Source organism: Calliphora vicina, chromosome 4, assembly GCF_958450345.1.
Source record: "Calliphora vicina chromosome 4, idCalVici1.1, whole genome shotgun sequence".
In the NCBI taxonomy this organism is placed as follows: Eukaryota; Metazoa; Arthropoda; class Insecta; order Diptera; family Calliphoridae; genus Calliphora; species Calliphora vicina.
Window position 1 is genome coordinate 86,496,962 of NC_088783.1, and position 18,304 is coordinate 86,515,265.

At 31.1% G+C, this 18,304-nt stretch overlaps 1 protein-coding gene across 1 annotated transcript; it reads right to left on the reverse strand.

The window, feature by feature from the left end:
* Positions 1 to 1,338: 1,338 nt before the first annotated feature.
* On the reverse strand, positions 1,339 to 16,796 carry LOC135957312 (uncharacterized). Its single transcript, XM_065508038.1, has 4 exons — positions 16,676 to 16,796; positions 10,305 to 10,462; positions 3,587 to 3,779; positions 1,339 to 3,519 (listed from the first exon to the last, which is right to left on the reverse strand). Exons 1-4 carry the CDS (start codon positions 16,727 to 16,729, stop codon positions 1,456 to 1,458), a joined length of 2,469 nt encoding a protein of 822 aa, XP_065364110.1. The 5' UTR covers positions 16,730 to 16,796; the 3' UTR covers positions 1,339 to 1,455.
* Positions 16,797 to 18,304: the final 1,508 nt, after the last annotated feature.

Consider the following 18,304-nt stretch of genomic DNA (forward strand, 5'->3'; position numbering starts at 1 on the left):
TGTTTTGTACATTTTGCAAACGTTTGCGAAATGTCAAAACATTCCGTTTGTAATTTCTACATTTTTCATTTCCGAACCTATAAAGTATATATATTCTGGATCCTTATAGATAGCGGAGTCGATTAAGCCATGTCCGTCTGTCTGTTGAAATCAATTTTCTGAATAACCCAGATATCTTCGGGATCCAAATCTTCAATAATTCTGTCAGAAGTTTGCTATTTAAAATCAGCAAAATCGGTCCACAAATGGCTGAGATATGAGGAAAAAACCAGGACAACCTCGGTTTTATTACCTATTTTTGACCTATATCAGGATTACTAAGTCATTAATATAGACAATATGGATATATAATGATAGATATTTCAAAGACCTTTGCAATGACGTATATAAAACCATATTAAGTTGGTCAATGAGTCAAAATCGGAAAAATATGTTTTAACCCGATTTTTTTTTCACCAAAAAAAAAAATTTTAAATTTAAAAACAAAAATTAAAATAACAATTCGAAATTTTTTTTTCCAAAAAATGAAAAAAACTACTTGGAAAAAAAATTTGTTTAAAAATATTTAAAATTTGTATTTTGAAGTATAATCTGGTGAAGAGTATATAAGATTCGGCACAGCCGAATATAGCTCTCTTACTTGTTTTTCAAATAAATTTTTCAAAACATACCAATGCTAATTTTGCTAAAATAGTTTTTAATAAACATTGTCAATGTTGGAGATATTCAGAAAATAGATAACAAAATTATATGCAAAAAGATCGAAAATAATTTTTATTTCATAACTTTGGCAACTTATACGTGGGCAAGTAAAATATTTTAGCATTTTATTGTATTCAAGTAATCCGGCAACTTTTTAAACTTAAGCTCTATTAATAGAAGAAAAATTATACATTTATAAATATTATTTGAGCATTATTAATAGCGATATTCTTGATGTAGATTTCATGACCTGGTTAATATGGAGAAAAGGAATTGCAGTTCAAAATGTGTACATACGTTATTTTTATGTTTTTCAATTATTATTTTGTATGTTTTGAATACAAATATTCGAAACGAATTTTATGTTCACTTTACAAAAACCAGACCAATGCTCTTTTATTTGGCCAAATCGCGAATACCGCAAATATATTTAATTGTGGATTTTTTTATTGTTAATGTGTCTGGGAAGAAGGGAAGCATTATGATTCTATATTTTAGAATAAAATACTAAATGAAATATGTACCTCAACTTAATAAATTAATAAATATTTTATGTATGTATGTATGTATGTATGTATGTATGTATGTATGTGTATATGTAAATAAATTGTCTTTTCATGCTTGTTGTAATGTAATTTTATAACCACAATTCTGGAATCTAAGATTGTTAATTTGCACATCGAGGCCCATTTTAGTTTTGTGCGTACTTGTGTATGGAAAGGGTGTGCAAATTGTTAAAATTTATCTAAGTGTCTAATTATCCATTTCGGCATTTTGTTCGCCCTCCGGATCTTCATCGTGTTCGTTTAGCAGCGGACTGTCGTCACCCATGTAGCTGGGTGGTAATGGTGTAGCAGGAGTTGTAGGTGCTGATCTTGAGATCCAACCTTTTCTGGGGCGGCTGGCACGATTAATAAAGAAATTCGAATTCACAACACTAGTTACAGGACTCTTGAGAATGGTACAACGACTGCCTGATGACAACTGATTTGTGGCTGTCATAGGAATATACAAAGCTTTGTTGGGTGGCTTGGATGTGTAAAAGCGTTTTTTGCTGTGTTGTAGGGTAGATGGTCGTTTCGAGGATGAGGTAAACGAAAAACCACTGCCATTGCCAGCACTATTACTGCTGAGCAACGATTTGCTATTCGTCATTTTGGCTGCTTGAGCAGCTACAACAGCTGATGACGTTGCTGATGGTATCGATTGTACAGAGTTTGCGAGCGAGTTGTTAACAGTGGAAGTAGCCGTACGGCTGGGTTTTGATGCTTCCGGCATTGTTTGCTGTTCAGGCATGGTGGCTATACGTTGAAGTTTCCCTCCCGATTCTAAGGCCAGTGAATTGGATTTATTGGCTGCGGGCGATGGTGAAGACATTGTATGATGGAGTATAGGTCTAGTCGATGTTCGAAAAACTAAATCCTCTTCGTATTTGCTAACACCTTCTTGCAGCTGACGAATCTGGTCGAGTATTTCTTTAACCTCTCCGGTAGGACTAGTGGCCTGTGGCGGGGAACTTGGTGTTCCCACATTAGCTAAACTGCTAACGCCTGAACAGGTACCCGATGTTACATAACTACGCAAGAGTCCATCGTCAATGTATTTTTTTGTCAAATCATTCATGCGCAATGGTGAATCTCCGACCGCAAAGCTCCCTGAGGGAATTTTTTGCTGTTGCTGCAGTAGCTGACAGCAAGTTTCTAGGCTGCGTCGTAAGAATTGCAAGTCTCGAATTTCGTTGTCATTGCGAACCATTGTTGAATCGAATTCGATTCCACTAGGAACTGTTACGGAAATACCGCCTAAAGAATTGTTCGATTGATAAAAAACCGGTTCTCTAGTAGACGAATCTACATGAAAATGCGTAGGATTAGTGCTAACACGATGCAGAGGATTAGGTTTGATGCAGCCGTTACTGTAGATTACTGGTGTACCACCAACTTGGGGATGAACGACGGCACCTGCACCAGAAATTGACCCGGCCAGAGACGAATCTTCTGAGCGTTGCTGTTGCCTGCTGCTCCCATTCCCACCAATTCCCGCAGCGCAGCTATTGTTGGCAAAAATATCACTAATGCTGCTGTTGCTGTTCGTTATATAACGAAACTGTTGATCACTTTGGGACTGTACAAAGCCACTGCTATTGGGTAACGTACGTAAATCAGTGCTACTATTACTAATATTTATCACATTTGCATCGTCATGATCGCCATTTGTGCGCTCTTCTGTATCACCAACACCACCACTGCCACTTCCAACAATATCATAGGTAACATCGTTTTCAAATTCCCTAAAATTATCATTATAATGGGTCATCCTTTCGTTCCCTGTACTTCCCACACCATTAAACCGGCCCATAGCAGATGAATTACTTTGACTACTGACTGGGCCATAATTCACATTTCGTCCATTATTGTAGTTGTATTGCGGATTTCCGTTTGAACCGCTATTCAACTCAAACTGGCCGTTACCATTCCCGCTTGTGCCACTAGCCATTAGAACGCCGCCATTAACATTTTGACATACCAGCTGCGATGCCGAGCGCGGCATCATGTACTGTTGCTGAAAGTGTGGACTGAAACCTATTTCAGGGCTAGCCGCCCTTGAATACGGCGGTGGTACCAGAGTATTTGCTTCGTTGATGTTGCATATAAAACTAGAACTAAGTGAATCTACCGTACTTGCCGCTGACAAAGATCCAGCAGGGCGCACTATATAATTACGAAAATATTGCACCATAAGGTAACTGGAACCGTTTTTACCATTATCACTATTACACGTGAACACCAATGGGTACAAGTCCGGTTTCGATGTAACCTAAAATATAAAATTAACATTATTCATCTTGCTTCCAACATCAGCAGTATGATTCTTTAAAACTTACCTCGGTATATGGAGGCGGTGGATGATGAAATGAATTGCAACGACTGTATTGTGGTGGGGCATAACACGAACCTGCCGAATCGCCTTCCGATTGTACATGATGTTCGTTGAATCCCCAGCCACACAGCGTGCGTCTCTTTTTCCACAGCGAATAGGCACATAGGATTGCTAAAATTATTGCTACCACAACACACCTGTAATGGAATAAACACAAAAACAATTAATATATACCAAATTTCGAATGGAACTCAAGTATGTAATTAAAATAAATACTGTTCTCTTGCGAACTTTAGATGTTCAACAAAAAATCCCATTTCTTAGATAAATAAAATGCTCAAGTTCAAGTTGTGATGGTCTGGTCTTGGTTGAATGTGTTCGCAAACTAAATTCAAAATATTCACATAAAATTGGTACGTGAATTTGCAACATACGATATATACATACATATGTTTAGGTACACAAGGGACATTTATCATGCATGCATACGCACATACTAGTAACTAATGTGGGAATGATTGACATCCAATGTATTAAAGTGTATTCCACAGCAATAATTCCATCATATTTTATATAACACCGTACGACACTCAATATCAAGAAGAGTTGTAGAATATTTCGTATTATTTTTATTTTATCCTGTAAGTATCAAAAGATGTCAAAAATGACCTTTCAAATTTTTATCCTTGAATATCCTTTTAGATTTCCAATAATTTTTTTTTTTAAAAAATAGTGAGTTAAAGATCCAAATATTGAATAGCACATGCCAAAATTTCATCCTTCTATCTTAACTACTTAAGGTATTTATAGACGGCAATACTGAGTATTAATATTTGTCAAAAACTCAGGTATCATAATATAATTTCATCGTCTAAACAAAATTTGTATTAGATTTTAAAAAAATACGAATGATTTTTTTGATTTACGGTCGGTATTCAAAATTTGTTTAAAACAATTCAAAAACTATTTATTTTCATATGTATCGGTATGTACAGTGGACGAAATTTTAATAGTCGCAATAACAGATTTAAGAATATTTTTAAGTAGTTGGTTTCCCATGTTTCCAATTTACTAATATTTCCCAATACTTGGTAACCAGGAAATTTTTTTATATAAATTGTTGCTGTAATTTCCTCTCGATAAAATAATAATGGGACTTTTACTCAAAAAAATAAAAAATAAAGAGTGAAATTTAAATAGGCACAATTACTTTTACTTAATATTTACCGTTACAAAATTCAGATTTTTAGTAAAAACCCATGTGCTTTTTCGTGTTTGCATCATTGAGTATCAGTATCAGTCCATATTGAGAATTCTTAGACGCAATAGGTAGAGGAAAACACGTTACACAAGAGGAGCGAACTTTAATAAGAGTTTTAAATGAAGAAGGCTATTCGAAAAGAGAAATAGGTAGAAGAATTGGAAGATCGGAGCATCTAGTTCGTACGTGTTTGCAAAAAAATACAAAAAATAAAACTTTAGCTAAGAGAAATAAGAGAAACACAAAGCTAACCAAACGCCAAATAGGTCAACTTAAACAGGAGTCCACTAAAAATAAGCTTTATGCCTCCCAAATTGTAGTGAAATTGGGCTTACCTGTAGGAAAACGTCGAGTTCAACAAATTTTATCAACCGATTCTAACATTAAATGGAAAAAATCAGCCAAAATCCCACCGTTATTATGTTCTCATAAATCTCGAAGATTGGAATTTGCCAAATATACCATGTCATGGACAGTGGAAATGTTGGAAGATGTTTTAGTAAATTATCTAGAAGATAATTTGGATAAAAACATGACATTTCAGCAAGATAACGCTAGCATCCACGTCTCAAAAGTCTCAAAAGCGTTCTTTTCATCGGCTTCAATCCCAATTCTAGACTGGCCAGCTAGAAGCCCGGACTTGAATCCGATAGAAAATCTTTGGGGAATTATGTCGAGAGAAGTTTACTGCAACGGGAAGCAATACAACACAGTGAGTGAGCTTAAAACGGCAATTCTCCAATCCTGGCTAAATATTGAGCTCAGAATATTAAAAAATCTAGTGGAATCAATGCCCAGTCGTATATTTGGTGTTATACAAAATAGAGGAGGAATTACTAAATATTAATCAGTTATTAATTTATTTTTTACTCTAAATGAAATTAATATTTTTTATATTTTCTTAATTGCGTCTATTTAAAATTTCGCATACATTTTACTTTGTTTTTCTATTATATTTTAATTTATCGTTATTTTTTTAAACATATATACTAATTTAAGATTGAATAATGTTATTAATTTGGCAAAATAATTAAATAAAGTTCTTTCGTATTTAATAATACATCGAAATATTAAATGCGACTATTTTAATTTCGCACACTGTATTTATATATACAAATAAAACAAACAAAAAATGTCAAGAAAATATAAAATAAAAATTAAGTTTGCAGAAAAATATCAACCAACAAAGAAATAAAATATTTGTAATAGTATCATGTAAACAATAAATGTTTTTTTCGAAACGATTTCTTCACATACCGAATGCTTTCAATAATATTTTAATTTTGAAAAGTGTTAATACTCAGTATTGCCATCTATAAATACCTTTAAGTGTTAAAAAATATTTTAAATTTGAATTATTTGATTTTTTATTTTAATATTTCATTCGAAAAAAATATAACAAAATCCGTTGTTAAAAGCAACGAAGAAGACTTTTTAATAAACAAGTAAAATGGTATAGTCGGGCAAGCCCTACCTTATGACACCCTACACCGGTTATATGATTATAAAGAGTTTTCTTTTGATATGAAACTTATTTGTGGTGAATCTTATTTGAATACACACATTTTCGGTAGTGGGCCTTATATGGGAGCTATGACTAATTATAGATCACTCGTCACAAAATTTGGTGGGATGAATTGCGAATATATGAAACATATTTGTGTTGAATTTTGTTTGGATACTGACATATTTCAGAGATTTATGTATATTAATGACATTTTCGAGAATGTTGCTTATATGGGAGCTATGGAATATTGTTGACCGATCGTCACGAAATTTGGTCGGCTTACATAAAACTTAATTGTGCTGAATTTGGTTTGATATGTTTATAATTAAGATATTTATGAGAGCTTAACTATTAACTTAACATATAGGCCAATTGTATGGTGGCTATGGTAAATAATGGGCTGATTCTAACCAAATTCAATAGCCTTTGTCGTTGGGGCAATATAAAGGTTTGTGCCAAATTTTGTCGAATTATCTTTAAACCTGTGACCTGTAGTTTGATTACAAGGTTTACATGGATGGACGGACATCGCTTAGTCGACTCAGAAAGTGATCCTGAGCAGATTGGTATACTTTAAGGTGGGTGTTGGGACAATATTTTTGTATGTTGCAAACAACAGCCCTAACCCATTATACCTCCCCCACTATGGTGGTGTAGTTTATAAACATGCACTTTTCTTAATAAAACTTTTTTGTGTACTAATAATTTTGTTTTTATATTTTAATTTGACCTTTATATATATAAAGGATGAAATTTTGACATTTAGTATAGAATATTTGGGTCTTTAACGCACTATTTTTTTAAAAGGAATTTATTGGCAATCTTAAAGGATAAACATTTTAAAGGACATTTTTGACATCTTTTGATCCTTACAGGATAAAATAAAGATAATACAAAATATTTTACAACTCTTCTTGTTCTTTTGACATACAATTTATCATTGTTGGAATAGCAGGAGTATTTTTAAATATTTTTTTAAAAATGTAATTCTTTGAAACTTTGAAGTCCTTAAAAAAGGACACAGGATACCGAAATGAAAAACTGAAAACACAATTTTTCTCCATTAAATTTATAGTTTCAGACGTATGTCATCCGGTTCGTGTCTAACGAATTTTTTCTCTTTTTGTCGGACGGTGTAATATGTTAGGTTTATGTTCATTAAACCTAACCTTAAAAATACCCCTGGATGGATATAACTTAGTTCTTTGGTATAACCCACAATTAAAATCTTGAAATTGAGTAAAAGTAATAGTTGTTTTTATTTTGTCCATAAAATTATCCTATTAAAAAGATTAATTTATCTTTAAAATTTTTTTTTAAGAAATTACATTATTAATTTGAATTTAACGGTCTGTAGCGGCTGCTTGCAACATTCATCATGTTTATAAACATGTCCATCAGTAGAAGCTTCTACTTTCAACAATGTTGATAACATGCAGTTATTGGCATTGTTTGTAAAGGCCCAACTATAATATGCATAAGCTAGCTTAAGGTAATGTCAAAACCGAACGAAAAGTCTGTCAAATGCTTAAGGGAATCTGAAGAAACTTTTAGGTGGCCATAATGTACTTACGTGCATTCAAAACAATTTAGTCCCATTTGCACTTTTATGTGCAACATGCAATTAAACAAATACGTATTTCTTATTATTTTTTCAATATAAATTAATTTTTTTCTTCCTTTTCATTTATTTCTTTATTTTCTTTGTATAAAATAAACAAAAAGCTGATTCCGTACGGAATGTGCGACCAGCTTCGCACTTTGCTTAAGCAAATTAAATTTGACGAAACTCTCTTAAGTACATTATAGTTTGTCGCATACGTTTTATATGTATTCGCACAGTTGCTTAAGTTGACTTAAGCTAGTGTGTGCATATTATAGTTGGGCCTTAAGTATGGCAACACTAAATGTTTAAGCTGCTAACATTAACATTGAAAGCTCTAGAATTCGAATATTCTAATTTTGTCCGTTAAGAACAATCGAGGCTACTTGAATGACAATGGCACTGTGTATAAATAGTGACTGCGGTTGCAGTAGTTAGTGAGTTTGTTATAGGCTCTGCTAGAATTAACATCAACTTCTATATTATAAAGTGTGCATTCTTCTATATTATAAAGTGTGTGTATTAAAAACACATAGGCGCATATTCAGAAATCATAACTAAAGTCGGAACTAGTAAAACAGAAACTAAAAAATAGTTCATATCTATAGATAGTTGTAGATCACAATTCATAATTAGCTTAGTTACTGCTTTGACATGTAGAGAAAACAAAATGTCGATAATATGTTGATCGATATATACTGTAATTAATTAAAAAGCTATTAAAAAACTATTTTTATTCTCTAAAAAGTACATACAAAATGTATAGTTATAGTTTGTATGTAAATCAATTAAAATAAGGGCATGTAAAATTAAATTTTTCAATAGAATGTTGTTGACAAAAAAAACACATCTCTAGATTTTTTTCTTTTTGTGTAGATGTATTAAAATGAAATCAGTCAGCTGTTTTTTTTAATGTATTAGTTAGTTGGCATTTAGTTACAACTTTACCCATGATTAAGTGCTAAATAATTGTGCTCAAAGTAACCAATTGTGAATAACTAAAATAGGTACTTAACAAGTTAACACTTGGTGATCGTTTATGAATATGCGCCATGATGGTTTCTAAATTTATTAATGCGCCTTTTGTAATGTTTAGCAATAAAAATTAAATGTATCAAGGCGATAATGTATTAAATAATATTATCACTTTAAACATTTTAAAATGAATATTTGTATGGAAATTTTGCTTTAAAACATTGTTTAAATTTAAAAATTTTTTATGAATACGGGGGATAGATAAAAAACACAAATAGTTGAAATATAACTGAATAACGTCACCTAAAATGCAAAAGTGCCAATCAAAACTTTTCTAAATTTTACAGGAGAGACAAAAACATAATAAAATTTAAAGTGCTGTGGTTACAAATATGTTTTTTCTTTCTTCAATAAAGTCGTTATTTTTAAAAATAGAAAGCTAAAAATTTCTGAAGACGTGTGCCTTGATTTCCTGTACCAAATACATTAAAACCATGTTCATAAAAAAAACTTATGAACATGGAAATTTTGGTATTTTAAATTACAAATAACGATTGCAAAATACCGCACTGTAAATATCACAATCTAGGTGGACAAAATTATTTGGCGCTCTTTTTATATAGAATTGGTGTCTCCGATTCCATACAAAATGTTTACAAGATCAATATAAACTTTTTTCAAGTTACAGTAGGGTCTAGATATATAAAAATCATTAATAAAAAAATTAAAAAAATTTTAAAAATATCTGTATTTACTATATTTCAAGTTACAGTACGGTCTAGATATATAAAAATCAATAAAAAAAAAAATATTTCTAAAAATTCCATTCCATAAAAATCGGCGGGTGCTGGCGGCTACAATTTTTTTACAAAGACATTTCTTTAAATGATGTATATAGGCATTGGACGGGCTTCGACGGTCTTTTTTTTGGCAAGCTATATAATATTCTTAGAAAAAAAAAATATCAGTATATTTGAGACCCAAGTTTAAAGGACTATAACAGGAAAATGGAGAGGCTCATAACTTAATAAAAGCCTATATCAATGTTTATCTATGTTTTGAAGTATGAATTTCTATATGGTAAAACAATTTAGTTATATGTAGTTTAGTAAAGCAGTAAAATATTAAAAAAAATTAACAAAAATATGATTCAAAATTTTTTGAACTTCTGGCGCTTCTTTCGAGAAAACGAAATGTCCAATTGAAAAACCCATTTGTATTGTCAGCTTCCGAAAAAACTTCGTTCGAAATTCTGAAGATACCGATTTTTATAATTTTGTACACCTAGATTTTGACTTGGAACCACAATATACCGATCCGATATTGAGAACCCTAGTACAAAAAGATATAGATTTATTATTAACATTCCAACTTACCAAAAAAACCAATGACTTATAAAAAATAGGTTTAACACATGTTCAGACGGAGGTGGCAACTGTCGTGGTCCACTTTGATAAGGTGGGCAGCATCCTTGTGTACAACACTCTCTTGGTAAGGAACATATGTGACCACCTTCACAAAATCGAGCTGCTACCTAGAATATTAAAAACATAAAACAGTTGTATTTACTTACATCAGACAAGTGTACGATTAAAAATATGGAATATTGGAACCCAACTACTTTATTTCCAATGATGATTGTTACCGTTAGAATTTTAATTTGTTTTAGTTTGGTATTTACGGACATTCCAATTGATAATAACTTTCGAACTGTTATTCAGATTGTCTAATTTTATACACACAGCCTCAAAAGTGAGTAAACACCACAAAAAATCCAAAAATCAATCCATCGGTTAAAATTTAAAAGTTTCGGTTTGTTGGAGATTTCGCTGAATAATAGATTCGGTTCTAAAAAAAATGTAAGTCGGACTGTAATGATTTTCATGATCTTAAAAAAATCAAAAAAAATCACTGGTGTTTATTCACTTTTGAGGATGTGTGTATTAGTTTTTTATGGGTTACAATAGAGCATGATATGCAAGTTAATTCTAGGTAACTGTATTTCAAAGTTTCAAGTTATTTTCCTATTTCTCCTTAAAATGTCTGTGGTCTTGATTTACCATCATCAAATGTTGAAACAGGTGTCTGAATGGCAGTTCATTCATATTCAACATACAAATGTTACACAATATACAACATACAAATTATACCCGTATCCAAGAAAAAGTGTTAAATGTTCGAAATTGTAATTGTTCTGTTTCTTCACAATCCGACTGATCATATTTAAGTTCAGATGCACTGCTCAATATATCTGGCTTCTTATCGTCATTTGTGTAACCGTTCTCTGGTACGTTATCAAAATTCGTTCTCATGCAGGTATTTTTTTTATTTAATGCAAGTACATTTAAGAAAATCTATGCACTTACATGCCGAAATATCAAACAAAGTCTTCAATTTTCGGGTGATACTTAAAAAGATTTTTACATTTTAAATGATATATTCGTAGCATAACCCTCATTCGTTTAACAGATACTGAAGGTATAGACCATTTCTCCCATATTTCAATCACTTTCCTTTTTTTAGTTTCCCTCTAATATTTAGGGCTATGACTCGTCCACTTATAAAATTTCATCAGATCGTTTTGTATGAAAAATTTTATATTATTTTTCATTTAAATTACCATATTGCACTAAATCAGTGTTGTGTATCTCTACCTATCTTATCTTTCAATCGATAGATTATCCTCTAATCTATCGAAATATGTAGAAAACTCGATTAAACAAAATGTAAATAAGTGTTCTGATGAAATGTAACAGTAAGAATCCGGATTTGAATGGTAAAATTTTATATTGGTATCAGTAGGCAATATAATTTCGCATAAAAAGTATTATTAATCCGGAGGCAGTACAACTTAAAACAATACAATCAAATTTTAGATACATATTAGCTACACCATTTAGCACATTTGTATCGCTGAGCCATTAAGAAATTTTAGAAAAAAATGTTTGACCCACCCTAGTGTATATCATATTAAAAACATATAATAGCCTACACTGAGTAAATGAGCAAAAACATTTTTCTTTTACAATTTCAATCTATACACTGTACACTTGGATGTCACCACTAACTGCGGAAACGAGTCGACCGATTTCAACTAAAATTTCAGGGTACGTTGATGTTGGATGGTCTGTAGATGGTTTGCACGAAATCGGTCCAGTGTATATGGTATTTCGATTTTCCTATATAAAGATAAGTTTTCTTTATACTTATGGTACCGTTTGTTGGTGAATTAGGCATATACATAAAAGTAAATGAAATACAGTAACATTCATGGTATAATAAATTGTAGTTTTAAAACGATTGGTATTTATTTCTATAATATAACCGTGCACAGTGGAGCGAATCTTGGGTTCCTAATCAGGAAATTTTTTACGGGAATTTCCGTGAATATATTTATAGAAATTCTCGTGAAATTCTCGTGTTTATTAACAAGTAAGGGAGCTATATTTGGCTATGCTGAATCTTATATAACCTTCACCAAATTATACTTTCAAATATTATTAGGTAAACAAATTTGAAATTTATTTTTTCGAAATTGTTTTTTAATTTTTTTTGAAAAAGTTTTTTTAAAAATTTTTTTTTTAATTTTTAAAAAAAATTTTGGAAAAAGAATTTATGACAAAAAAATTTCTTTGATGAAAAAAAGTTTGGGTTAAAAAATATTTTTCTCGATTTTGTCCCATTGTTAAGTTTGTCCCGATTTTTTAAACATACAGACAGATAGACGGACATGTCTATATCGACTTCGCTATCTATAACGATCCAGAATATATATACTTTGTAGGGTCGCAAATGAAAAATGTCGATTTTACAAACGGAATGACAAACTTATATAGTATACCCTTGCTACTCATGGTGAATGGTATAAAATTTGATTATGAATAAATGTAATTTTGCCTGGTAAATATCTTAATATAGCAGACACGTTTTCAAGGGCCCCCTGTCAAACAGAATACGCCATTTGTAGAAAATACCAAAAGTCTAATCCAAAGGATGAGGCATTATATTCAAAATTGCTGAAATTTATGTCTTGAGTTTAGGCTATAATAGTAACCAGGCCATAACTAAACCTAAATCAGAAGCAGTTTGTGTATCCTCTATTTAATTCTGGAGATTTTTGTATTTATTGGTGAATATGCAGTGCATATTAGTTACCTCCTTAGTCCTTATTTGCGTAGGTCAAATGGTCTGTCAGAACGTTAGATACAGATGGTCAAGAAAATATTATATAAATGTAGAGACAACTCTTCCGGTCATTATACTGCATTACTACAACTGAGAACAACTTGTAAGATAAAATGTATTGAGTTTCGACCTATTAGAAAAGGTTTAGAGACTAATAATGGAATTTTGAATAATGCTGTAAATTAAAATATTAAATCCAAATTTAAGTAAAAACGTTATCCAAAATGTTAATAATGATTTACATATGGGCAATTCCACGAGAATGACTACCACGACTGAAAACCCAAAAACCCTTCAAACTTTTTTTCAAGAAGATTTGAATAGGAGTGTAAGTATTTAGAGCTTATTACAACATTTTATTGGCAAAAATAATAGTTTAATCTGACCATATTTGCGGTGAGAACTAAGCTCCCAATTAGCATATAGTATGAAATGAATTTGACTCTGATTGTTAATTTGCTATTATAAAATGGTTTATTGAAACCGAATGTATATTTTCTATTTATTTTTTAATTTTTGTCTATATATATTTACAAAATATATATTGTTTTATTATAAGAGACAAATCTGTCACGTACGGTATGTCACGTACGATATTAAATTTTATTTATTATAAAATCATCCAAAGATTTTTTTATTTATATATGACGGATTGTAAAGGAAAAGTATTTCGTTTAGTGAAAGAAATTAAAGGAAAACATAACGCCTCTCACGATTCGAAAATTTTTGCATATTTCTACATGTACCTCAAAGTGACTTCCGTTTTATGTCACGTACGATATACCCTTATTTCGCTTGATATATTGGACAGCAATGTTTCGAAAGAACTTTTTATGAATGGAACATAAAGACCAAATTATTTTTCAGATACTCTTATTTTTGCAAAATCTATTCCACTCTATATGCGTACAAATGTTACGTAAGATGATAAGGAAAATCATGTGAATTCAAATACAGTAGACGCTCACAAATTAGAGCTTTCAGTAATTCGAACGTCCAGAAATTAGAATCAGTGTTTGCAATACATTAAACGCTCTGAAATTCTAATTTAAAATTCTAATTTCAGAGCGTTTTTTTTTGTTATTTGAACACAAGAAATCTCCAATTTATTTATATTCTGTTTGAACATAGTAAAATTAAAAAGGGGAATCCCCATAATATATATGTTTTCTCCCTATTTGTTGTTTTTTTTGTCGCATTTATGTATATTTGTGGCTAGTTTATTTGCGAAATTTGATACGCGTGTACATATTTTGACAGTCTCTATTAAAAAGTGAAAGTGTATCATTAGAAATGTCAAATAAACGTAAAAAAAAAACACTTTACCATTGGAAACTAAAGTCAAAATATCAGAAAAACTTGTCAAAGGCGTTCAAGGGAACCGGTTAGCCCTAGATTTTAATGTGACAACATCTTCAATCAGCTACATCAAATCACATAGAACATCAATATTAAATACTGTTTCCAACACATATCAGAAGGCAAGCAATAAATCTTTGCACAGCGCTGAATATCCTACAATGGAAAGTCGTCTGTATGAATGATTTTTAAATCAACGAGAAAAAAAGTGTACACTGACTGGGCGCATACTTAAACAGAAAGCTTCACAAATATTTAGGGAGGAATATCCCGATAAAGATGAAAATGCATTCCGTGCAAGTGATGGATGGTTTACCAAATTTAAGAAACGACACGGCATAGTTTTTTAAAAATTTGTGGCGAAATTCTTTCCAGTGATGTTGCTTCAGTCACTCCTTTTATTCATCGATATCGATATGTTATGAAGAAATCTTGGTCAAAGTTGTCCAATTGGGACTCTAACCAATACTACAGCGACGATGACGTGCCAATGCGCAAGAATTAGAAAAAATAGCTCCAAACGATTGCATCGGTATAGAAGACATCGACAGATGGAATGAAGATATGTTTGATGACGGATATGTATATGTTCTCAGAAGCGATGGTGGGTCTTCAGATAGCAGCGAAGACGATGTTGTTGAAGTCTCACCAGTTGTCTCTAATACTACAGCCAGAAAGCCTAAATAATTTAATAAAATGGTGCAATAACAGTGAATTGTTTTCCACTAAGCACATAAGCAATCTTTTGGCTCTCCGTAATGATATTTCGGATTCGATGAAACCAAAAATACTAACAAATATAACTGATTATATGTCAAACAAAGATTAGGTTTAAATTTGGCCATTGTGCAAGCTATCCCTCCAATAACTTTTTTATTAATTAATTTTTTTTTTAATACATACATATGTAAAATATTTTAGTTTTTTGGACTGAAATGTTATGTTTTTTTAATTTAATTTATAAAAATACATTTAATGTATTGGACTGAATTGTTACGTTTTGTTTTCTTGTTTTTATCAAATAAAATTGAATTAAAAAAAATTAATTTTAGTTTTTGGAAGTAAATTTACTCAATTTTTTATTTTTTATTCGAAAAAAACGTCCAGAAATTAGAATAATTCAGAAATTAGAATTGCCTCAAAAACAAAGCAGTTCTAATTAGCGAGCGTCTACTGTATTAATAGAAATGTAACTAAAAATGGTAGAGTTATCAAACTCTAAAAAGATATCTGTAAAAAAGGTAGGTGTTATGATAGTTAACATTATGGACATTGTTAATCATACTTATAAATATAAATATTTGTAATTCTAGGACACTAATATTTTATATGTACATATACATATGTACCAATTGTAACTGTTAATAAATGAATTAAAAAAAGTAAAAGAAAAAGCTATTCAAACAAACCACAAGGACTATGACGGGTGCACCATGGTACATAAGAAACGAGAACATCCACAGGGACTTACAAGTACCATTAGTTAAGGAAGTGTGAAAATTACATTATGAAACTACAAAGCCATCGGAACCAGCCTTCAAGGCTTCTCGCACAGAGCCAAACGCTATCAAGGTTTCGCAAATAAAATCGTCCACCAAGGTGGTTGCCAGAGCAATTAGCTTTGAGTTTAGTTATAACTAAGATTTTAATACTTATTGTTAGGCCTAAGCAAATAAATAATAATAATAAAACGTAAACAAATACATTAAGGGTATAACTTTTAACATTTTTTGCAAATATGCAAATTGGCATAGTCGAATACAGCATTAAAAAATATGAAAAACCACCGTATTATTTTTTCGCGGTTGTTAAAAATGTTCACGCACCAAACGCAATAAAGTTTTTCATTATATTTTTTCAATTATTTTGAAAGACAATATATTTTATTTTAAATAACATCCTTCAAAAGATAATTTTTAAATAATGGAAGTATCCCTCACACTTCCAAAAAAAAATGTGAAATTATTTATATAATTTTTCATAGAAAAAAAAAAATTGGTTTATTTTAGAAATTGGTTTTGGTGCGTGATGTTTTTGATTCCAAATGACCTAAAAAAATTATTTTCATTACTAATACAACATTGGTCATCACGTGGTGGTATGCCAAAAATTTCGCCAAAATTAGTTATATACCTAATGTACATGCATGGTTTATGAAAATATGTACTATGTGAAAATAAAATACAATTAATATTTTACTTACAAGTTCAGACATTTGCATTAAAATCACACATAGAGTGGCTAAGAATAAATTCATTTTTAGCGTAGCCAGGATACGGACAATAATATCCTTTATGTGTTATTTCTGTTGTGGTTTTTGTTATTTCGTTTTTGATGTTTTTTTGCATTTGTTGTGTGTGTCCGTATGTTTAAATTTGTTATATTTTGTTTTATTTCGCTTGTAATATTGCTGCCACTGCTGTTTCCACAGCCACTTCTCTCGTAATTGAAGATGATGCTAGTGATGACACTGACATACAGAAATAATGTTTATTCAACAACAAAAACAATAGCACATGTCCTTGGAATAAGAACACAATGCAATTATATGCATGTTGTTATTTTTGCTCGATCTACACTTTCCTCCATACAAATACACTTACGTAAATATGCATATATGTGTGTGTATATATGTGTAAGTCCATGTACATTTGAATGAGTATTTGTAGAAATGTGTACGTACTTTTCTTTAAATGTTTTTTTGTTATTATCCCTACAAACAATTGGAAGATATTATCATCCTATGTAGGTGATATCAAAGCAATAACATCATTTAGATGATTTTTAGCTATACACAAGAAAACAGTAGAGGTTATATTAACTAAGCTTGCATAGGTACATAATAAGATTTATATGGAAAGGAAAAATTAAGCATTTCTAAGACATCCCAGCGGCGAAAAGAAGTAGTAAGCAGGCCTTCTGTTTATTGACCCATTCCATACTCATACATTTTTACACACGATGTCCTAGCCAGCCAAGGCCTTCTTTAACAGGCCTGATAGAAGGCCTTCTTCAAACGGCCTGGTAGCAGGCCTTCTTCACAGGCTTGTTTTCAGGCCTTTTGTAAATAAATTTTGTTAAATAAATTGTATCTTTGATTAAGCCTAAACTATGTTTAAAATTTAATAACTTACCCGGCCTAAACGATATCTTATTTATTTTAATTTTTTTATAATAAAATCCAATAATGACCAAGTAAAAAATTCTCACAACCGTTTTGTCCAAAAATTAAAGCAAAACTATTTTAAGTTTACTTCTTTTTTTCTCTTCACTTTTTGCATTTTTTTGTAGTTGTAGTTTTGTCTTTGGAATGTGAGTTTTTAACGGTATTTTCTGCTTGTACTACGTTTGTAGCAACAAAAAGAAGGGAGCAGGTAGGCCTTCCATAAGGCCTTCCTGAGAAGGCAAGCGAGCATGAGTACTGGATCCAAAAAAAGGTCTAGGAAGGTCTTACAGAAGGCCTTATAGCTGAAGGCCTCAAAAATTTCGCCGCTGGGATTTTATTCATAACCTATTTCGAGATATTCGAATGAAAACTCGCTCAAGCACAACTTTTCTCATTTGAATATTTATAATGCACGTTTTGTCTTGATACACGTTCTTAAAGAGAGACATTAGGTGTGTTCGCGTACTTTCCAGTAAAAAATATCCAGTAACTTTATTTTAGAGAGTAAAAATAAATTACTCTCAATCTGAAAAGTAACAAAAAAAGTACGCGAACAACAATTTGTAAAAATGAGTTGTATTTTATTATAAATCAATTTAAAACGTTTGTTTTGTACTTTTCTTTGCAAAACTTGTAAATTGTACCTATTAATTTTCAACTTTTTAG

Bases quoted from the DNA above. Each gene is read 5' to 3' on its own strand.
- LOC135957312 (XM_065508038.1), bottom strand. From the start codon at position 16,729: ATGAATTTATTCTTAGCCACTCTATGTGTGATTTTAATGCAAATGTCT. The intron at 10,463-16,675 runs GTAAGTAAAATA...TTAATATTCTAG, and splicing joins TAATGCAAATGTCTGAACTT to GTAGCAGCTCGATTTTGTGA. The intron at 3,780-10,304 runs GTAAGTTGGAAT...ATTCCATTACAG, and splicing joins ATAAGTCATTGGTTTTTTTG to GTGTGTTGTGGTAGCAATAA.